The sequence below is a fragment of the Hipposideros armiger genome, unplaced genomic scaffold (assembly GCF_001890085.2).
Source record: "Hipposideros armiger isolate ML-2016 unplaced genomic scaffold, ASM189008v1 scaffold_641, whole genome shotgun sequence".
Classification (NCBI taxonomy): domain Eukaryota; kingdom Metazoa; phylum Chordata; class Mammalia; order Chiroptera; family Hipposideridae; genus Hipposideros; species Hipposideros armiger.
The window spans coordinates 581735-599541 of NW_017731991.1; the positions used below are offsets into that span (position 1 = coordinate 581735).

The following is a 17807-nucleotide window of genomic DNA, read 5'->3' on the forward strand; positions in this document are numbered from 1 at the left end:
TGGGGGATGCTGTTGGGAGGGGCGCGGGGCTCGACAGCGCAGCTGCCGTTTCCATTACCTTCCTCCCATGGTCTCCTTCCGGTTCTCGATGCTTCTCTGAGTCTAAGGGTTTCCGCCGCTCGTCTACCCTTCCCCCCAGCCCATGACCCGCCTCCGGCCCCCGCCCTCCCTGTCCAACCTCCGATCTGTTTAGTAAGAAGGTGCTGGTCTGAAAAGAAGAAAAAGGGGGTAGCACAGACACACTGAGTCCTGGACTTCGGAAGTAAACCGTCCCTCCGCATCCTTAGATTCGTTCCGTGCTCGCGACGGCGGCGTTGGCGGACTGATACCCGGCGGTGAAGAGGCAGGAGGAGGGGGGAGGGGCGGAGCGTGGCAGCTGGCAGTAGTTCCGTCAGAGCGGACATCTTGTAGCTGTGTCGTGCGCGTGAGCCCCGTAGGGCCGGGGAGGCACCAGCTGCCGCGCGGGGAGGAGGCCGAGGCCGCAGCTTGAGGGAGGCCCCGGCCCCTCAGTACGCGTGGGTGTGGACGGCTAGGGGAGGGGAAGGGTGGGCGGCCCTGGGCCGGCCGGGTAAGAGGGGAAACACGGGCCCTGGGTGCTTGAGTGACCAGCCTGTTGGGTGGGGTAGGGTGGGAAGGCTGGAGAAGCCGGGGCCTCTTTTGCTTAAGGGGGAGGGGGAATGGGCGCGTCCTCGCGCCTAAGTCGGAGCCTCGGGCCGCACGGGCGCGTGGTGGCGGTGGCTGGGCGGGCGCGCGCGGGAGCGCGCTGGAAGGCGGAGTGTACGGTGGCGTCAGGGGCGACACAGAATAGCTCTGAGCTGCGGGGACAGCGCCACACATCAAGCCTCTCTTTATTTCCTTTCCCTTCCTGGCCGCACCTTTGAGTAGAAACCGAAAGAAGCCCGGCGTCAGTCCGGAGCCTCCTGTTTCCCCCTCCCCCTAGCCTTTCTTTGCCCTAGTGACGCCGGCATAGCGCCGACTAGGCCCCGGCTCCTCCTCTGCTGGGCTCCGGACCCTGCCCCGCACCCACCCCTTTCTCCTACGCCTCTTCCTCTCCCACCCGGGTCTCTTCCTTTCGAGAGGCCGGGAAGTCAAACTTGTAGCCACCCTCCGCTCTTCCTGTCACTCTCGCCCCCTCTTCGGGCCGAAGCTCGGCATAGAGGCTGTTGCCACGCCACCCTACCCACCCCGGATCGCGACCGTTTTTAAGGGACCTGGATCCATCGGGGTCTCTCCGGGGCCTGTTCGAGTGCTGATCTGCTCCGTTTTTGCAAAAGGCGCCTGTGTCTGGCAGAGCGGTGTGAGACGAAGAGACAATCCTTCCCTCCCGCCGGGATAATCAAGAGTTTTGGCCGGACCTTTGAGCACACACCGAGATAGTGAGGAGCCAGACGCGAAGCACAGACTATGGCGCTGAAACGGATTAATAAGGTAACGTATGGAGTTGAAGAGGACAGGGTCGTGGGAGGAGAGGTAGGCTCAGGCCCGGAGGAAGCATGGGGTGGAGGAAGTATAATTATGAAAATATCCTTCCTTGCGTCGTTTCTTCCATTGGGGGATGGGGACGCAGATATAGTTTATGAAGGTTTGTGAGGTTTAAAGCTAGGAAACAGAACACTTGTGGCAAATGGGGTGTTATCTTCAGTATGTTTCAGTGGAATCGGTGCAAATTCGGGATTGGGGAGAGTGATTTCAGGCGCCTCGATTCTGCTTCTAAAGGAAGAGTTAGTCCTCTGTTGGGGGTCAGAATTGCGGAGAGACGCACCAGTAGATGTCATGGCGTTTCCTCTTCTCGGTGCCTGAAAACTTATTTAGTTCTAAGATGAAGGCTCTAGGCCTTCTAAGGGGAAGAAAGGTAAGAAGCCCCGCGGAGAGAAAGAGGATCAGAAATCGGCGGGTCCCGAACTTGATTAGGGGGTTGGGGTGGAAGTCTCTTGCCAGCGGAAGAGGAGTGAATGAGGCTAGTTAGAAACTCTTCATCACTCTGGGCGGGTTACACAAGAATAAGTGGGGTTGGGAGGAGATGGGCTGACACGGTGTTGCCACTTCCTCCGGTTCAGGCTTTTCACCCGAAGCTATTTGTCAGAAGCACACCGGGAACTGATGTAAAAGCCTTCTGGAAGCTCCCTTTCTCTTTTGGCTGGGAGGGGTGGTAGGGGGGTGCGACGGCAGTAAGCTGTGGTTGAGTGTAGCTATTTATGCTTCGGCCCATTTAATAACACCCTCCGGGAAGATTGTTTCACCACTTAAAACGAGGTGTGATACTAAACTATTGATCTAAGTTGGGGGGGGGAGGATTTTTCGAGTCGGGGTGAGCGGAACCTCCACCTCCGGTGGTTTAGTCTCATTTTCTTGCTCTAACTTCTATCCCGCATTTTAAGATGGCGGCTGCTTTAACTGGTTCAGGCTCTTTCCGGCATCTCCTTTGGTAATAATAATGAAATAATATTCGTTGTTAAATGTTAACTTTTATACTAGGTCGTACACTGCTCTGAGACCTCCTGCTCAACACTTAACTATATTCAAAGTCTCAGACCATATTTCCCCTTTTTTGTAACTTGTGTATGTGTGGTGTGTTTGGTTCTTGCACAATCGAGGAGGGTGGAGTATTTACAGCTAACTTGAAAAAAATGTAATGGAATAAATTCAGCCTTACTAAAACTAGGAGTCAGAGGAGGTTGTAGGTTAGAATCTTTGGTTTTGATAAGTTACTTTTTGAAAGAGTTATACATGGAAGGAGTGGCAAGGACTTGGCTTTACTTAATAGCTCTGATGGCAGCTTAATTTTCCATTTATTTAATACGTGTGACTTTAGTGTTTGACAAAACTGGTCTTTTATGAAAGATGAAAGTTTAAATCTTTACTCAAAATATTGATGCTGAAATCTTGGATTTTGTTTTAGACCATTGCATTGTCGTTGTGGGTTTATGTGAAATATAAATTTAAATCTGTATATTTGAAGAGATGGAAAAGGAGAGGAAGTAAAACTTTTTAGAAGTTAGAACTTAAAGTAAAAAGGATTATTTAAACACCCCTTTCTTTGACGACTTTGAAGGCCAGGAAGAAACACATTGGAGAAGCATCGTTATGTTTTACAGCATAGTTAATATAAAGAAAATTACATATAGTACAAACCAAAACCTTTTTATGGGAATTTAGGCCAGTAAGATGTGGAATAATTTCAAATCCTTAGCTTTTTATGCATGTGGAACAGAACACTTTAAAGGGAGGTCTCATTGATTTTTTTTCTTTTACAGGTGATAACCAGCTGCTGTGACACCTTTAATGATTTAAAAACTCTAGAGGGGCAATATAATGGTTAAGAGAGTGAATTTTGGAGTAAAAATTCTCCAGTTAGAATTCTTAGACTGGACAAGTTATCAGTGTCTATAAAATGAATATTTATTTTATATGAACAATAAGTAGTTGAATTTCTAGTATGCACCAGGCGCTGTTTTAGACACGAGGGATGCAGCAGTGAACAAAACAAATTTTAGATTTTGAGGGGGTTTTTTTGAGATTTTTTAAGATTAAATAGGTTAATGTGTGGCTTTGAATAGGCCCTTGGCACACAGAATATTAGTATTATTTTAATACCACTTTTAATCTTCAGAAACTTATTAAAGAATTTTTCTAGACTAGTATTCTTTTTAATCCTGGATTGCTTCCTGCTGTAAATATTTTGAAGATTTGTATAATACAGAAATTTGACATAATGAAACTTTCCAATACTTGGGACTTTATTGATTTAATCTATAGAAAAGTTGTGATATGCATGTGGTTTGGTTTTCAGCAGTTACTGTCAGAATTGCAGTGAAACTTAAAAAAACAAAAAAAATCCCAGATCCAAACAATTTTAGCCAAGTGGACAACTGATGGGTGATGCTCTTTATTTTATAGGCACCTCTGTTCTAGAAATATGAGGTCGAGTTGATGTTAGTATTGATATTTCTTGTCATGTACCTATTCATTTTGAATTCTTGTCTGAAGTCCTCAAATTCCAAATATTAAGATACATCTGTATTTCTCACTTAATAAAATACTTAATTGTTGGAATAGCTAACCATTTTTATTTTTAGTTCTTCAGATCAAGCCTTTAAATTTGCTTTTTTCTAAAGCTTATGTTCTTATTTCTTGTTTGAATATTTCTTAGACCGAGCAGCCTTATCAAACAACCTTATTCTTTGTTTTTTGCTGTATTTATTTGGACAAGCGGTAGTATAGTCTTACAGGGCTATTTATTAAACAACAATAATCAAAAGTGGGAACTCAAAGTTGATTGGTGGTGTTTGGGAGTCATAGACAATTTTACTACTCTCATTAAAATAACTACAGTGCATGTGTTTTGGGGAAGTTTAAAGAGAACTTTACATAAAATATAATGTGAACCAAGCCTAAAAAAATAATAGCTTATGCGTCAAGTTTTTGCAATATGTCAAAAATGTTTGAAACACTTGTATTAATTCATTTAATCTTAACAACCCAGTGAAGTAGGTGCAGTTATTGTCCCCATTTTGAGATTAGAAATTCTGAGGCACAGAAGTTAAAACCACCCAGCATCATACCATGGCAGAGTTGGGATTAGAACCTAGGCAGTCTGGCTCCATAGTGTGTGCTTTTACCACTGCCCTGTCATGTCATCCTTTAGGTTTTTGGTATTCAAAAAGTTTTCTTTTTCATGTATCATTGTGCTATTAATAATAGCTAGGTCTTAGCATCTACTGTGCCTTAAACACTTTCTAAACTTTCTTAGTATAAACTCAATCCTCAACAACAATCCTGTGAGATGGACGCTCCTGCCATTACATTGTATGCAAGAGGAAACACACAGAGAGGTTACTTGTCTATAATCACACAGCTAGGAAGGGGCCGGGATTCAAATGAGATAGTCTGCCTCAAGAACTCAAGTTCTTAAACTCCATGCTTACTGCTATTTTGAACCATTTCAGTTCTTATTTTCTAGTTAGATAAGTAAATGTCATATTACTCTTGGCTACCTGAAGTAAGCGCTCCTCTCCCACTTCACATTTAAATGGAATTTAACTTTACTTGTAGATTATAGCTAATTTGTGAATTAAGATTTTAGCTAACATAAGTTTTAAAAGTAGGAGTGAATTTCTATTTGGCTTGTCTCTTCAAGGACTATGGGAACTACCATGTGCCAACTGATCGCTAGAGGTATCTTAAACTTGTCCCCAATGAGCCAGTAGGCTGGATACACTGTTTTACGTGTGTTTCTTTTAAGATCCTCAAGACTTGTCTATAGCCAGCTAACATGATTTGTAGGACAATTTGTATGACAGTGTTGCTGATCATATAATGACCTCAATATTTATTTTGAATAAGGATAATTTACTGTGACATCGTGTGCTTTGGTTTCATCATACTCATCTGCAGTGTTTTTCTAATTTTTGTTATTTGTACAAATGTATAGTTGAACACCTGCTAGCCCCTGGGCTGGGGGTGGGGGAGTGGGGAGCTACTTATTAGATATGCCTAACACTAGGTTATATGCTAACTCATGGGTTCAAGTGCCACTAGTTATTCAAGATACAGTCAATTCTTAAGAATTTTCGAAAGTGTTTCAGTATAATGATGCCTTTCTATTAAAGAAGACAATAGGTTCCTAGTACTGAGATAAGTATTTCAGATTAAATTCTCAAATCCTATATCAGCTTTTGCATTCTGTTATATGTTACTCTGTATGTGGGTTTTGACAAGAATTACATTTATACATCAGAATGTTTAACAGAGTTTTTGAAGAATATATAGGTACATGGGATCTTATAAGACTTACTGGATTATTTTCTCTGGGAATAGGCATAATTTTAAAATGTCCCCTAGGGACATTTCTAAAGTCTCCCTCTGGTTAAGAACCACAGACATAGGGGATAATCATTTAATCAATACTTACTGAGGTTTTGCTCTGTTTGGCACAGTAGTCTAGTCCCAGGGGATAAAAAAATAAGAAAGGCTGTCATTACCCATGAGAATCTCTGCTTTGAGTGGAGGAAACAAGCATATAAACACATGAATAAGTGTTTGCACCTTATACAGCTCACCTTTCAAGAAAATTATAAACCAAGTAGGGGAAACATTTATTTAAAATAAATTAAGGGGACTCTATTCACATATCAAATATACCCATAAAGATGTTAGGTTTATCTAAATACCTTCCCTGCGCTACCTTTTGTCATTGTTATAGGGTGTGGTTTTGGTTGTTTTTTTTTATAACTATGCTTTGTCAAAACCAGTGTTTTTTGAAATTAGCAAAATTAAATGATTTTCACTTTTTTACTGGAAATTTTGTGTTCTTGATTTGGTTTTGCTACCAGAACAGTGATCTTATTTCAAAATTTAATAGTGTGTTTAAGAATGGATGCATTTAGGGAGTGTCTTATTAGCCATTTTACCTTGTTAGATAAGATTTAGTCTCAAAACTGCCCTTGGCTGTTACGTGGGGAGGACAAAAATTCAATGAGGTATTTTACACTTTGCCAAAACATCTGATTTTATCTTCAGCTATACTTTTAACATAATGTGATATTATTCAGAGACCTCCAACCAAATTTTCGTAGTTGAATTTGCTGTATTTGACCTTTTAGGTCTCAGTTCTGATTCGCTGCTTCTTGGTCTCTTGTTCATTTTCAGGATGGAATACTTGACATTATTCCTAGCCTTGTTACAATTTCATGGCTAATGTATAATTGGATATTTTCAACCACTGGACTGGTCTTAGATTTTGTTCTTCATATCTATAAAATGCCTTATTTGTATTCATGGATCAAAGCTTAGAACCTAAATTTGGCCATGTTTGCTCATATAAATATTACTTACAAAAGAACAGCTTTGAATAATCTTAAATGACTTATCTTTAATGGCGATCAAAAGAAAGAAAATGGCATTATTATTCAAGCCATTCTTTGTATCTTGTCTAATGAACAAGCAGACTTGTCTGACCTATAATTACAACTAAACAGGAAGTTAATATCTTGTTAGTGATGTAATGAGACATGTTGTGCAGCACCTCTTAATCCTTAAAATAAACATTTAGGATTTCTCACAAGAAATTACAAATTCCAAAGTAAAATTATTTTAAGGGAACTATTTCTTCCCATTTTTAAGTCTATAGTTTTGTGAAATTGTTCAGAACCCAGATCTTTTTGCCAAGCGTCCTTCCTTTGAAATATGTTTCTGAGATCTTTTCTTCCTTGCTATTCATGTCTACATGTGATATATAGACATTTCCCAACATTGAAGTTAATAAAAATTTTTGTTTTACTTCATAGTAAATCTGATCTTATAAGAACAGTTAGAGTGGTAGTTGCCTGATGGACAATTAATTGTACTACATTTTGACCTCCTATCATTGGTCTAAAAATATACCTTTTATTACTAGGTTGTCAAGGGCCCTTGAGGGTGACTCTTATCTCAAAATTTCTTATAAAGGCATTTACTCTTCTTGCTTCCCATCTCATGCCCTCATCTCATTCAGTCCTCAAGGTAGTAGTATGTTGTTCAGTATAGGTTTAAGAGGTAAGGGCTGTCTTTAGTGCTGATTCACATATAGTCATACAAATCTTGTCTTTAAATCAAGTAGAAGTTTGGAAAGAAATGGACTCGTCAATAGACTATAAGAAATTACCTCTCAGTAATGGCATGAGTTTTAAATTCTCCCAAAAGCGATGATAGGAAATGTATCTATACTACTGCTATTGTTATGGCCTTTGTGTGATGATATGCAAGATGGGTGGTAGAGATGGGGGGAGGGTAAGAAACAATTTTGGAACACAGTGGTGATAATTATTGTATTTATCGTAAGGATGGAATCCATAAACGGCTTTACTACAGTGATCATATAAGGTAAACTTTGGCAATTCTTTGGGAGAATACTAGAACTTGGACAAATTAGAATAAGCTATTTAAGGAGTTATACTTTAATAGCAGGATTGAAACTGGAAACTTTAATATATATAAGCAGTGGCTGTCATTGTAAGAAAGTTTAGCAGAATGATTAAATGTTATTGGAGGCATTAAATTTTACAAGAGGCTGACGTAACATGACTGCTCTATAGCTTTATTATTCATAAATAGTTCTTATATTTCTAATTTGTAAGCTCTTTGGAGGCAGGGACCATTGCTTATACTTCCTATCCCTTCAGGCCTTTAATGTGTTCAATACCTTGGCTTCCTGTTCTTTGTAGTCTTTGGTTAGTCACTTCTTCGCACTGAATGAGGAAGATGCAGACAATAGAGAAGCAAAAAAAAAAACTATTTAGTGGTGTGTTTAGACTTCTAGGCCAGTGTCTCAGCCTTTTCATGTTTTACCTCCAAAAATCAACTGTCAAAAAAGACCCTGTGTCCCATAATCAAAGGCAATGTCTTCCTCAAAATAAGCTGTACGTTTTCTCTTAGGAGTCCCCATTCCAGAAGGAATGGTCAGACTCATTTCTGTTTAATTATGTACCTCCAGATGAGAACACTCACTGGCTTAAGCTGTGTCTGTTGGTTGCTTTTAAGAGCTGCTATTTGCCTGACCCCTTTTCCTATGTGTCTGTTTAGTCTTTTAAAGGGAAAGGGGAAGCATATTTCCCAGTGTGGGAAGGCCTGGATTCGCATACTAACCAGGTATGCAGGAGATTGAAGGAGAAGCAATTCAGAGGAAGGTGATCCCAAAAGAAGAAAATTTCCCCCAAAAGAGCACACCGTGGCAAAGAAATGTCTAACTTTGGTGGATTTTTTTTTTTAATGGGCAGTACAGTTTTTAGCGTTGTACCCTAACTATGTCCTTGATCCATCTTAGTGTCCCATCAAGGTGAATGGAGCCTATAGCAGTTACTAAAAAATGTGTGCCAATCTTCCTTGCCAACTGTTTTCCTATTTCTGTGGTCTTAATAGTTGGCCAAGAACTCATCTGAGTAATGCTGTTCTCCTTGGAAGAGGATTGGTCAACAGAATATGAAGACTTTTACAGGCCTTATATATGTTCTTTCAGATCCTTGCCACTGTTCCTCTCTACTGGGAAGCCAAAGAGTTACTTTCAGTTCTTCATGTAATTTTATAAACTTTTTGTTCCCAAAGCCTATGAAACTTGTAGATTCTAAAGTCATAAGGCAAAAACCAAAGATAAAATTACTTTTGAAAATTCTTTGAGTAGGTGCCTCATTGGAAATTGATTTGATCTCAAGTCCAGTAAATACAGTTTCCTTTAATAGTGGAACAAATGTTTTCTCATTTGGCTTTCGTTTAAAGGCTATGCAACTTGAAAAATAGGTGACACTAGACTTGGACTGAGTGTGGTAAGGTGCAAACTAACAAGGATTAGTTATGGAGGAACTGATCCTAAGAAAACATCAGTTTTCCATATCATGTTCAATCTGGGACATTTATTTATTCAGCAGAATGGAGAGTTGGATTGGTGCGATTGAACTGTTTTTCTCCAGTTTGCCAAATGCCATATCAAATTCTTTAACTTAAATACATCTTTGATGCAAGGACACCCTTTTGAGAAAGAAACCTTTTTTGTAATTTATTCCTAGACCTATTTTTCAGGTTGTCTGGTAGATGACACTGCTTTGCTCTCCTACCCATCCTGAAACTTCGCATGTCTTACACTTGAACTCAGTCTTTCCTTTCTCCTAGTAAGGGGCTCTAATGTAAAGTGGATATAAGGTCTGTTTTCATAAGGTGGTTTAAGGGTAAAAAGCTTGGTGTTCAGAATTATTTTTCATCCCCAGTGACTTAGTTCGTGTTCTCCTCAACTGAATTATTGCTATAGCTTCCTAAGGATTCCTACAACCTAGAGGTGAAGGTAGGGTCTGATTCCTACAATTTAAAGTTTTGTGTGGGCATATGTGTATTTTAGGAGATAGAAGGTCAACAGCTCATCAGATTCTTACAAGTCCTTGTTACAAATAGTGTTAAAAGCCAATGTTCTGAAACATACGTAGTTTTATATTATTTAAAATTTGAACACCTGCGAAACAATGCTATATATATAGTCTAAGATACATATAGTGTATGAAAATATGGAGAAATGACAGAAACCAAATTTGGAATAATCTATTACCTCTTGGGAAAAGGGAAGAGAACCTGGGAAATACATTGGAAGATCTTCGATTATTATATTTGCAATATTTTTTAAACCTGAAGGACATATAGTAAAAATGTTAAGTTTTACTTAACTATCAAACTGGATACAGAGAAACACGTGTGCTTTTAGGATATGACTTAATGTTAAATTAAAAGACGCTGTACTACAGCTAGTACATTAAAAACTAAACAATGACTTGTCTTATTCCTGCTTTAAAAATATCAGTGGCATCCCATTGCCTTTGGGATAGACTTTGACATAATATTCAATCAAGACTCTCAAAGGATCAGGCCCTGATTAACTTTTCTGGCCACATCTGCTACTCTCACCTGTACCCTATTGTGTCCCTGGTAAACCAAACTACAACAAAATTTTTACAACGTGCATTCTTTCACACTCCTAACTTTGAATGAGTTTGTCTACTTAGAATGCTTATCCCTCCTATCAAAACCCAACTCAAATGTCACTGTTTTAAACCCAGGCAAGATTCATGGTTACCTTTTCAGGATTCACAAAGCATTTGAATACCTTTATTTTAAGCACTTAGGTTGTTGAAATGTAATTTTTTATTTTTGTATTGTGCCTACATTTTATTAGCTCAGTCTGTTGGGGGAGAGATTTCATGTTTTATCTTGGTGTTTTCGGACACATGCTTGACCCAAAAAGGCAGTCTTCATATAAATGAATAAGTGTTTTGATTGTGAAACTTTAGCCAATAGCTGATACTACACTTTTCATTTTAGGAATAGATTTAGATTAACCTCTTAGTTTCTGTGATTAGATTGAAAGCTAACTCTTTACTAGACACCTGACTTCTCCCGGCTCCTTCTAGTTTAATTTTGAGACTTCGTTTAGATTTCTTAACATGTTTTTCAGCCAGACTTGAGCATTACACTGTGTTTTAGTGGGATAAAAATCTATATAATTGGTCATGGGCCCCAGCAGCACTCTGCTTAGAATAGGTCTGCACTGTTTTTGTTTTGTTTTCTTGGATTTATTAGAAGGAAACTGCAGTAGTTAACAATGAAGGGAATGGAATAGCTATAGGAACCAGAGTAAGCTTCAACCCTACGGACTGAAATTGCATTTCTATATGCCAAGTCAGCTCTCTGCTAGCTCTTTGCCACCCAGTGTGATCTCTTTTTTTTTTTTCCTTTGGGTTTGCCATGTAATTTCAGGGCACATGCCTCCCAAAAGCTCTGGGTCACATCTTTACAGCTCCTAATTAGAAAAAGACATGCCCCTTCCAGCTTCATTTTGAAAAATCTTGGGCAGACATGAATGGACAGACCGATAAGTTCAGGTCCTGTCATGGGTTAGGTTACTTTCCAACTCTGAGCTAATCACTGAGACTGAAGTAACAAAATTCTATGATTAGCCCTGAGTAATCGGGTTTTTTTGGTGGCTGACACTACAGTCACGTTTGGATTACGGGGAAAGTATTTCCATGCAAGCAGGGTATGATGGCTTGTTGAGTAGGCAAAATGTCTGCTACATAGAAAAGATCTAAGATGACTCTTTATTATGCTTTTTCTCGTTTATTTTTACCTGCTAAGATAGTCGTATGTCTTCTCATTTGCTAATGCTATGGGCATAATAATGTCCTGACAATTAGTATTTGGTATCTTAAAGGAAAATGCTGGTACCTGATTTAAAAAGACCTGTTTTGATTCTTAAAATTACTTAGGTCATTTTTCAATGCTAAATTTACAGTAGGTTTTAGTACATAAGTTAATTGGCCTGGTTTGAAATCATTGTTACTTAAGAGGTGTCTTGGTCATGGAGAACTTGGAAAATTAGGCATTTAGACATTACCTGAGAGTTATAAGAGCCTGTAGTTACGAAGTAAAGAGCTGAAATTCAGTGCTGACTACCTGATATACTTTCACTCTAAAGGAGTGATAATGCCAACATAAAGTCTTCGTGATTTATAAAAATCAGTGTGCAGAAAAACTCATTTCTTCCACAAGAAATAATTTTTTGCATTCTTCCTTATTAAACGTGTAATGTTAAGGAAGGATGGTCTATTGTAGGTCAACTATAGATTCCTGAGCTTTTATTTGTAATGAAGTTGTTTCACTATTGGGTATTTTGTTAGACCAATTATCGTTAAATTGGTTTATATTTAAAAATAACTGCTAGATAGTTTTCAGGCATGTTAACAAATCTGTTGTATTCAAAACAATATTCAGTATATAATTTGAGGTAGATCAATGTAAGAAACTCATTTTGGTAATATTTTAATTCAAATGCTTACCATTTTTATGTATAACCACATGAAATTGCAGTTTCTATAGTTGAAACATGGCCAAATATTAGTAATTCTATACGACTCAAGCTAATAATATGGGTTGTTTAAAACCCCATCCACAAATTTTTTTGAATTGCTGACCTCATGTTATTAATGTATAACATGTAATGGCAGTATAATTGCTAGGTGACTATGTTATAGACAGGTAAGCATAAAGATTCATCACATTGGCAAAAGATTCAAATGGGCTAAGGCTATAATATGTAGCCTATTTATGAAGCAATTTTGCTTTTGTTTAATAAATGATTTGAGTGCCTTCCCAGGAAATCTTGCCTTCAGGATGGATGGTCTACAAGTGGTCTGCTTGTTGAGTACCTAGTGCATTATGTGCCAGGTTCTATGCCAAAGTGCTTTAACTGTCATTCATCTTCTCAAAACTTCTGTACAAAGAAATAGACATTGCTGTTTAGAGATGAGGAAATAAGCCTAGGAAATAGTGGGTCTAAGTTGGATTAAAAGCGAGACTCCAAAATGAAACCTTACTGAGGGAGGCACATATTCAATGTCCTTATTTCACGGTGCTGTGTTTGAGCATTTGAATTGCATATGTAAGTTTATATTTGGATTTTAATAACATTTGTGAAAATCCAGATCTTTATCTTTTGTGGGAAAGGAAAGGAGGTGGTTTGGAAGAGGTATGTTTTTAACCTTAAAATAGACTTTTTGGATCCTTACCTTCCTTAAGGAAAGGAAAGTAGCCTAAGTTAGCTTCTGGTTTCTCCTTTTGGTGGGCCAGGTATACAATAGAACTTTTTATATAAGTTTTAGAACTTGAGAAAATTCTCTGTTCTTATCAGACTATGCAATAAAGTATTTACAGCTTGAGATGGTATTAAAGTACATTGCCATTATATAATAAATAAAAGTGGCTGATCATGGAATACAAATAATTGCTGTATGAGATTTGATCTAGCCTATGAAAAATTCATTTGCTCAGTAATGGATAGTTGATTAATTCAAATTATCAATACATTTTTTTTTACTCAAAAAAAACGTAGTTTTTCAAATACTTAATTGTTTCAGAATTAACTGATTTTTTTGTAAGTTTTTTTTTTAAAGCTAAAACCATACATAGTTTCTTTTAACCAATTGTTTCACTCTGAGATTAGATTTCCTGTAATTCCTACTGAACAGAATCAAAAATGTTTGGAATGAGTTTTCTCCCATTCTTAAATATGTTGAACATATGAGGGCATATTTACAAAGGCAAGCATGAAGATCTAATCCGACTTTATAGCATTCTAATATTGTAAATCCTGGGATCTCTGGCTGTCTTGATAACCTTATAGCAGTCGTGATAGGAGTTTTCAGAAGCAAATTGGCAATGTGTCAGGACAATTTTTTCCAGTTTTATTGATATATAATTGACATACTAGTTTTTGATGTACAAATAATGATTTTCATGTATATATTGCAAAATGATTACCACAACAATTCTTCTGCACTGATATTTTTAAATGGAGTGTGTCTAGACTGATCATTATTGAACAACTGGCCATTTTCTGAAACATATTTTCACCGTATGATGGAGGCAACAAATATTTGCTCTAGTTTTCCTGCAATGTTGCGTATTCCCTGCATTTTCTTAGAAGCCCATTATCAAAAAATAATGTCAATTTTTAAATACAAATATTTATTACAGTAAAAGACACAGACACATTGCCATTAATCCCCTTCAAAATACTCCCCCTCTCTTCGAACACACTTACCTCATTGTTCTTGCCACTTTCTGAAGCCGTTCTGGAAGTCTTCTTTCCTGAGTGTCTTTACTTCATCCTCCATCATGACAATGTTCTGTGTCACACATGACTTCTGGTACGGCAATTTCTGTCAAATAAAAACATTACAATGTGTTCTCATCCACCTTATTCACTGGATCGGGCACCATGCGACTTCTGGCTCTTTCAGAAGTCAAAAATGACCATGAAAGGAAAACGTTTTGAATTGATTCGGGATATTGAGGGAGCCACGACAGCACAACTAAAGACGCTCAGGAAAGAGGGCTTCCAGAACTGCTTCAGAAAGTGGCAAAAATGGTGGGATAAGCGTGTTAAAAGCAAGTGGGAGTATTTTGAGGAGGATTAATGGCAATGTGTCTTTTACTGTTAAGTTTTTTTTTTTTTTAAAGATTTTTATTGGGGAATTGGGGGGATGGGAACAGTGCTGGGGAATTGGGGAAAGGGGAACAGACAAGTTGCTGTCGTTTTGTTCTTCAATCTAGTTGTGGAGGACGTTGCTTCACTGGCCCAAGTTGGCACCATCATTGCGCTCTTCCCGGGCGAGGCAGATCAGTCGCAGGCTTCTGGACGGCCGCTCACTGCGGCTGCTGGCCGCTCACGCTGGCTGCTGGCCACACACGGTAGCCCATGGCAACCCACTGCCACAGGGACTGCAGCCCACGCCGTCGCCGGCAACTCATGGCAGCCCAGCTCCAGGTTGAGCTGTTGTTCAGCATCTTAGCTGTGGAGGGCAGTGTCAGTGGCCCTCATATGTGGGATCCGAACCGGGGCCCTCTGGCATCCCAAGCGAGTTCTTAACCATTGCGCCACTCGGCCGGCCCCTACTGTTTTTAAAATTTAGATGTTCATCGTATTTTTTTTATTATATCATATGAATATAGCTACATCACAAATTTTTTAAAAACTATTAAATGACTTAATTTTCTTATTAGATTATCCACATTTGTTATTCACAAGTCATGGAAGGGCTAAGTACATATTTGTTGTAAATACAAGATCAGGTGGAATTGTGGAAACGGCATGTCTTGCTAGGAGCAGACTTCTTTTTTACCTGGTGAGAACCTACCTCTGTGAGTTGTAATTTTACTCAGTATTGAGTAAAAAAAGGTTGAGGTGAGGGAATAAGGAGATAAACCAAAAAGTTACCCTACCTAGCCCCATGAGACACTTTTCAAGTGGAAAATGAGGTCAGTGGATAGCTTGGTTTAGGACGAGGATTTAAGACCGTAAAAACAAGAGCCTCTGAGATGGTCGAAAGTTCAGCAAATAACATGAATGTTGAGAGCTTCGTTATCTAGGGTCTTCAGGAATGAAATTATCTGATAAATTTTTTAGTATGTAAGAGGACAGCTGTTCATGTAGTTAAAAGTTTTATATTGATGTGTATATATACTTTTGTGAACCCTAGTCAAGGTGATTGTTTTCAGGTGTGTCCATTAAATAACTACACCTACTATGCCTCCAGGAACTGGGCTAGGGTTACTTACATTTTCTCTGTTCTAATAGAATTATTGTTAATGTAAATGGTGATTGTATGTCCCTTAAAGAATGGGGTGAAAATAAACTGGAAGCAGTTGACTCTCTGCTTTTCTATTATATTTTTCTGTTATGGTTACGTGACCTGTCATTTTCTGTCTTGGTGTAGGAACTTAGTGATTTGGCCCGTGATCCTCCAGCACAATGTTCTGCAGGTCCAGTTGGGGATGATAGTAAGTAACTTTTAAGTTGATTTTTATAACTAATTTCAAAAAAAGTGTTCGATTTTTAGATAATAACGAGGTTTTATTTATTTTTTCCTAGTGTTTCATTGGCAAGCCACAATTATGGGACCTGTAAGTATTTAAATTTTTTTGTTTTTAATTGAAAATCTGCATTGATCTAGTTGTAATTTTTACCTTAGTCTTTAGGTTTCTTTTATTACATTGTAATTCTGTTTTGGATATTCCATAGTCGTACTTCTCTTTTTAAAAAAATTTTAATGAAGTAATCGCTTGTTATGTATACTATATGTACCTGTCCCTGTGTTCAGGTTCTAGAGTATAGCATCTCTGACCTATCAAATATCCACCTCAATCTAGTTTTCCTTCATAGCAATATAAAGCGTTGTCACAGAGCTTCCTGTTATTTTTAGAGCCAATTAATTTACTGGGGCTCTATCATAGTATTACTCAAAGTCTTACTCCATTTGAGCAGCTTCCCCAAATCTAGCTTTAATTGTGTATTACTTTGATATTTGATTCTTTATAGAACTTTAGTTTTATACAAAATTTGAATATTTTTAGGTAGAAAGTGATATTTTGAATACAGCAAAATTCCTTTCTATCCTGGGTAGATAAGAAACTGTATATGCTGGATAATTGAATATTCAGAATTATGGATACCATCTAAGAATTTCACAGAATTAGAGCGCAGTAAAACATCTTGGGGTAAGACTATATCTTGCACAATACTTAACATTTTTTTTTTTTACTTGGAAGGTACTTTAGGATTTCTATTCTAAGTTATATGTGTGTCTTACTGAATTTGCTGCTTTCTTCCCCTTTTTGATAGCTTAATCTCAACATAAATGGCAGTAATGTACTAGGTGAGGTAATGGTCAGTAAGTTAGATATTTGTAAGTCTTAAAGAAAAAACACCCTTGGAAAAATTAGCCAGCAGATGAGTTGGATCAATACATGTTTGTTTGGCAGCTCTGATTTTCATAACTTTAATCTTTTTTTTCTGTCTGAGCTCCTGCTGTGTGCCAGCCATTACGGGTATACAAATGAACATAATAGACATGTTCCCTCTTCATCTTTAGGGAACTTAAAATCTGGGAGACACGGGCAATTAAAACAAGTGTGATAAGATGGGAAATAAGTGATATGTGTATGAAGTGTGCTTAGTAGGAGAAATGTATGGGAAATCATAGCAGGGATGATTGAGTTAGAGTAATTGTGAAATGTTATGACCTTAGAGGTAGGGAGATTGAATCAAATTAAGTCAAACTTGGGGGAGAGGATGGTATATTTAGTTTAATAATTTGAAATATATCTGGATAATCCTAATAAAATCTATAGTCAGGATTACTCATTTCCAATTATCTTAAGGACTGTTTTTGCTGATTTGTATCATTTTGCTTTAAAAGTGCTTCCTTTTGTCTAATTTTGTAACAGAATTGTAATTAAAAAAAAATACACAGTTAACTAGTGGTTTACCCAGTTTGGTCCACAAAAATTTTTAAAAGTTGGCAATCTTTGCATAAAACCCCTCTGACTAGGTCCTCATTTCCAGAAGCAGTAATGGCTTCGGATGGAGCAGCAACTGCCTCCCTTTTTTTAGATGCAGTTTGTGTCTGCCACAATTCCTAGGAGGGTCACTTCATTTTGCCTACCTAGATCCTGTAGGCACTTGAAATTGCAACTTCTAAACTTTTCCCGTTGTAGATCACCAATTTTCAAAGCTAAGAATTCAATTAAATGCTTTGCCATATCGGTACCAAATAAAGGTCATCTTTGATTCAGAGGGTGCTTTAAGATAGTCTCATTCTAAAAATTAATTGTCAGTACTAATAAAGCAGGAAAGAGTTGGTAATCAAGACTTCTAATTGGATGGTATACATAATAAACCCAACTCTTAAAACCAGTGTGATATTTTTGTGCTTGACTTTTTTTTTTTTAATATTTTT

At 38.1% G+C, this 17807-nt stretch overlaps 2 protein-coding genes across 7 annotated transcripts in view; one reads left to right on the top strand and one right to left on the bottom strand.

Annotated features, from left to right (window-relative positions):
• Window positions 1-299, bottom strand: part of CISD2 (CDGSH iron sulfur domain 2) — a 43850-nt gene extending 43551 nt beyond the window's left edge. Inside the window, exon 1 of the mRNA XM_019625876.1 lies at window positions 59-299. Within this exon, the coding sequence (XP_019481421.1) occupies window positions 59-281 (223 nt within the window). The 5' untranslated portion in view covers window positions 282-299. The remainder of the gene's footprint in view (window positions 1-58) is intronic.
• The window catches only part of UBE2D3 (ubiquitin conjugating enzyme E2 D3), a 36215-nt gene that overhangs the window by 116 nt on the left and 18292 nt on the right, over window positions 1-17807 (top strand). For 2 of the 6 annotated variants that reach the window (XM_019625880.1, XM_019625883.1), the window contains exons 2-4: window positions 1275-1428; window positions 15786-15849; window positions 15941-15972. In XM_019625880.1, coding sequence (XP_019481425.1) covers window positions 1405-1428; window positions 15786-15849; window positions 15941-15972 — 120 coding nt within the window. In that variant the 5' untranslated portion in view covers window positions 1275-1404. Of the gene's footprint in view, window positions 1-14; window positions 344-371; window positions 516-1274; window positions 1429-15785; window positions 15850-15940; window positions 15973-17807 lie in introns of those variants that run through there. The other 4 variants (XM_019625884.1, XM_019625879.1, XM_019625878.1 and 1 more) reach the window with 4 other exon arrangements.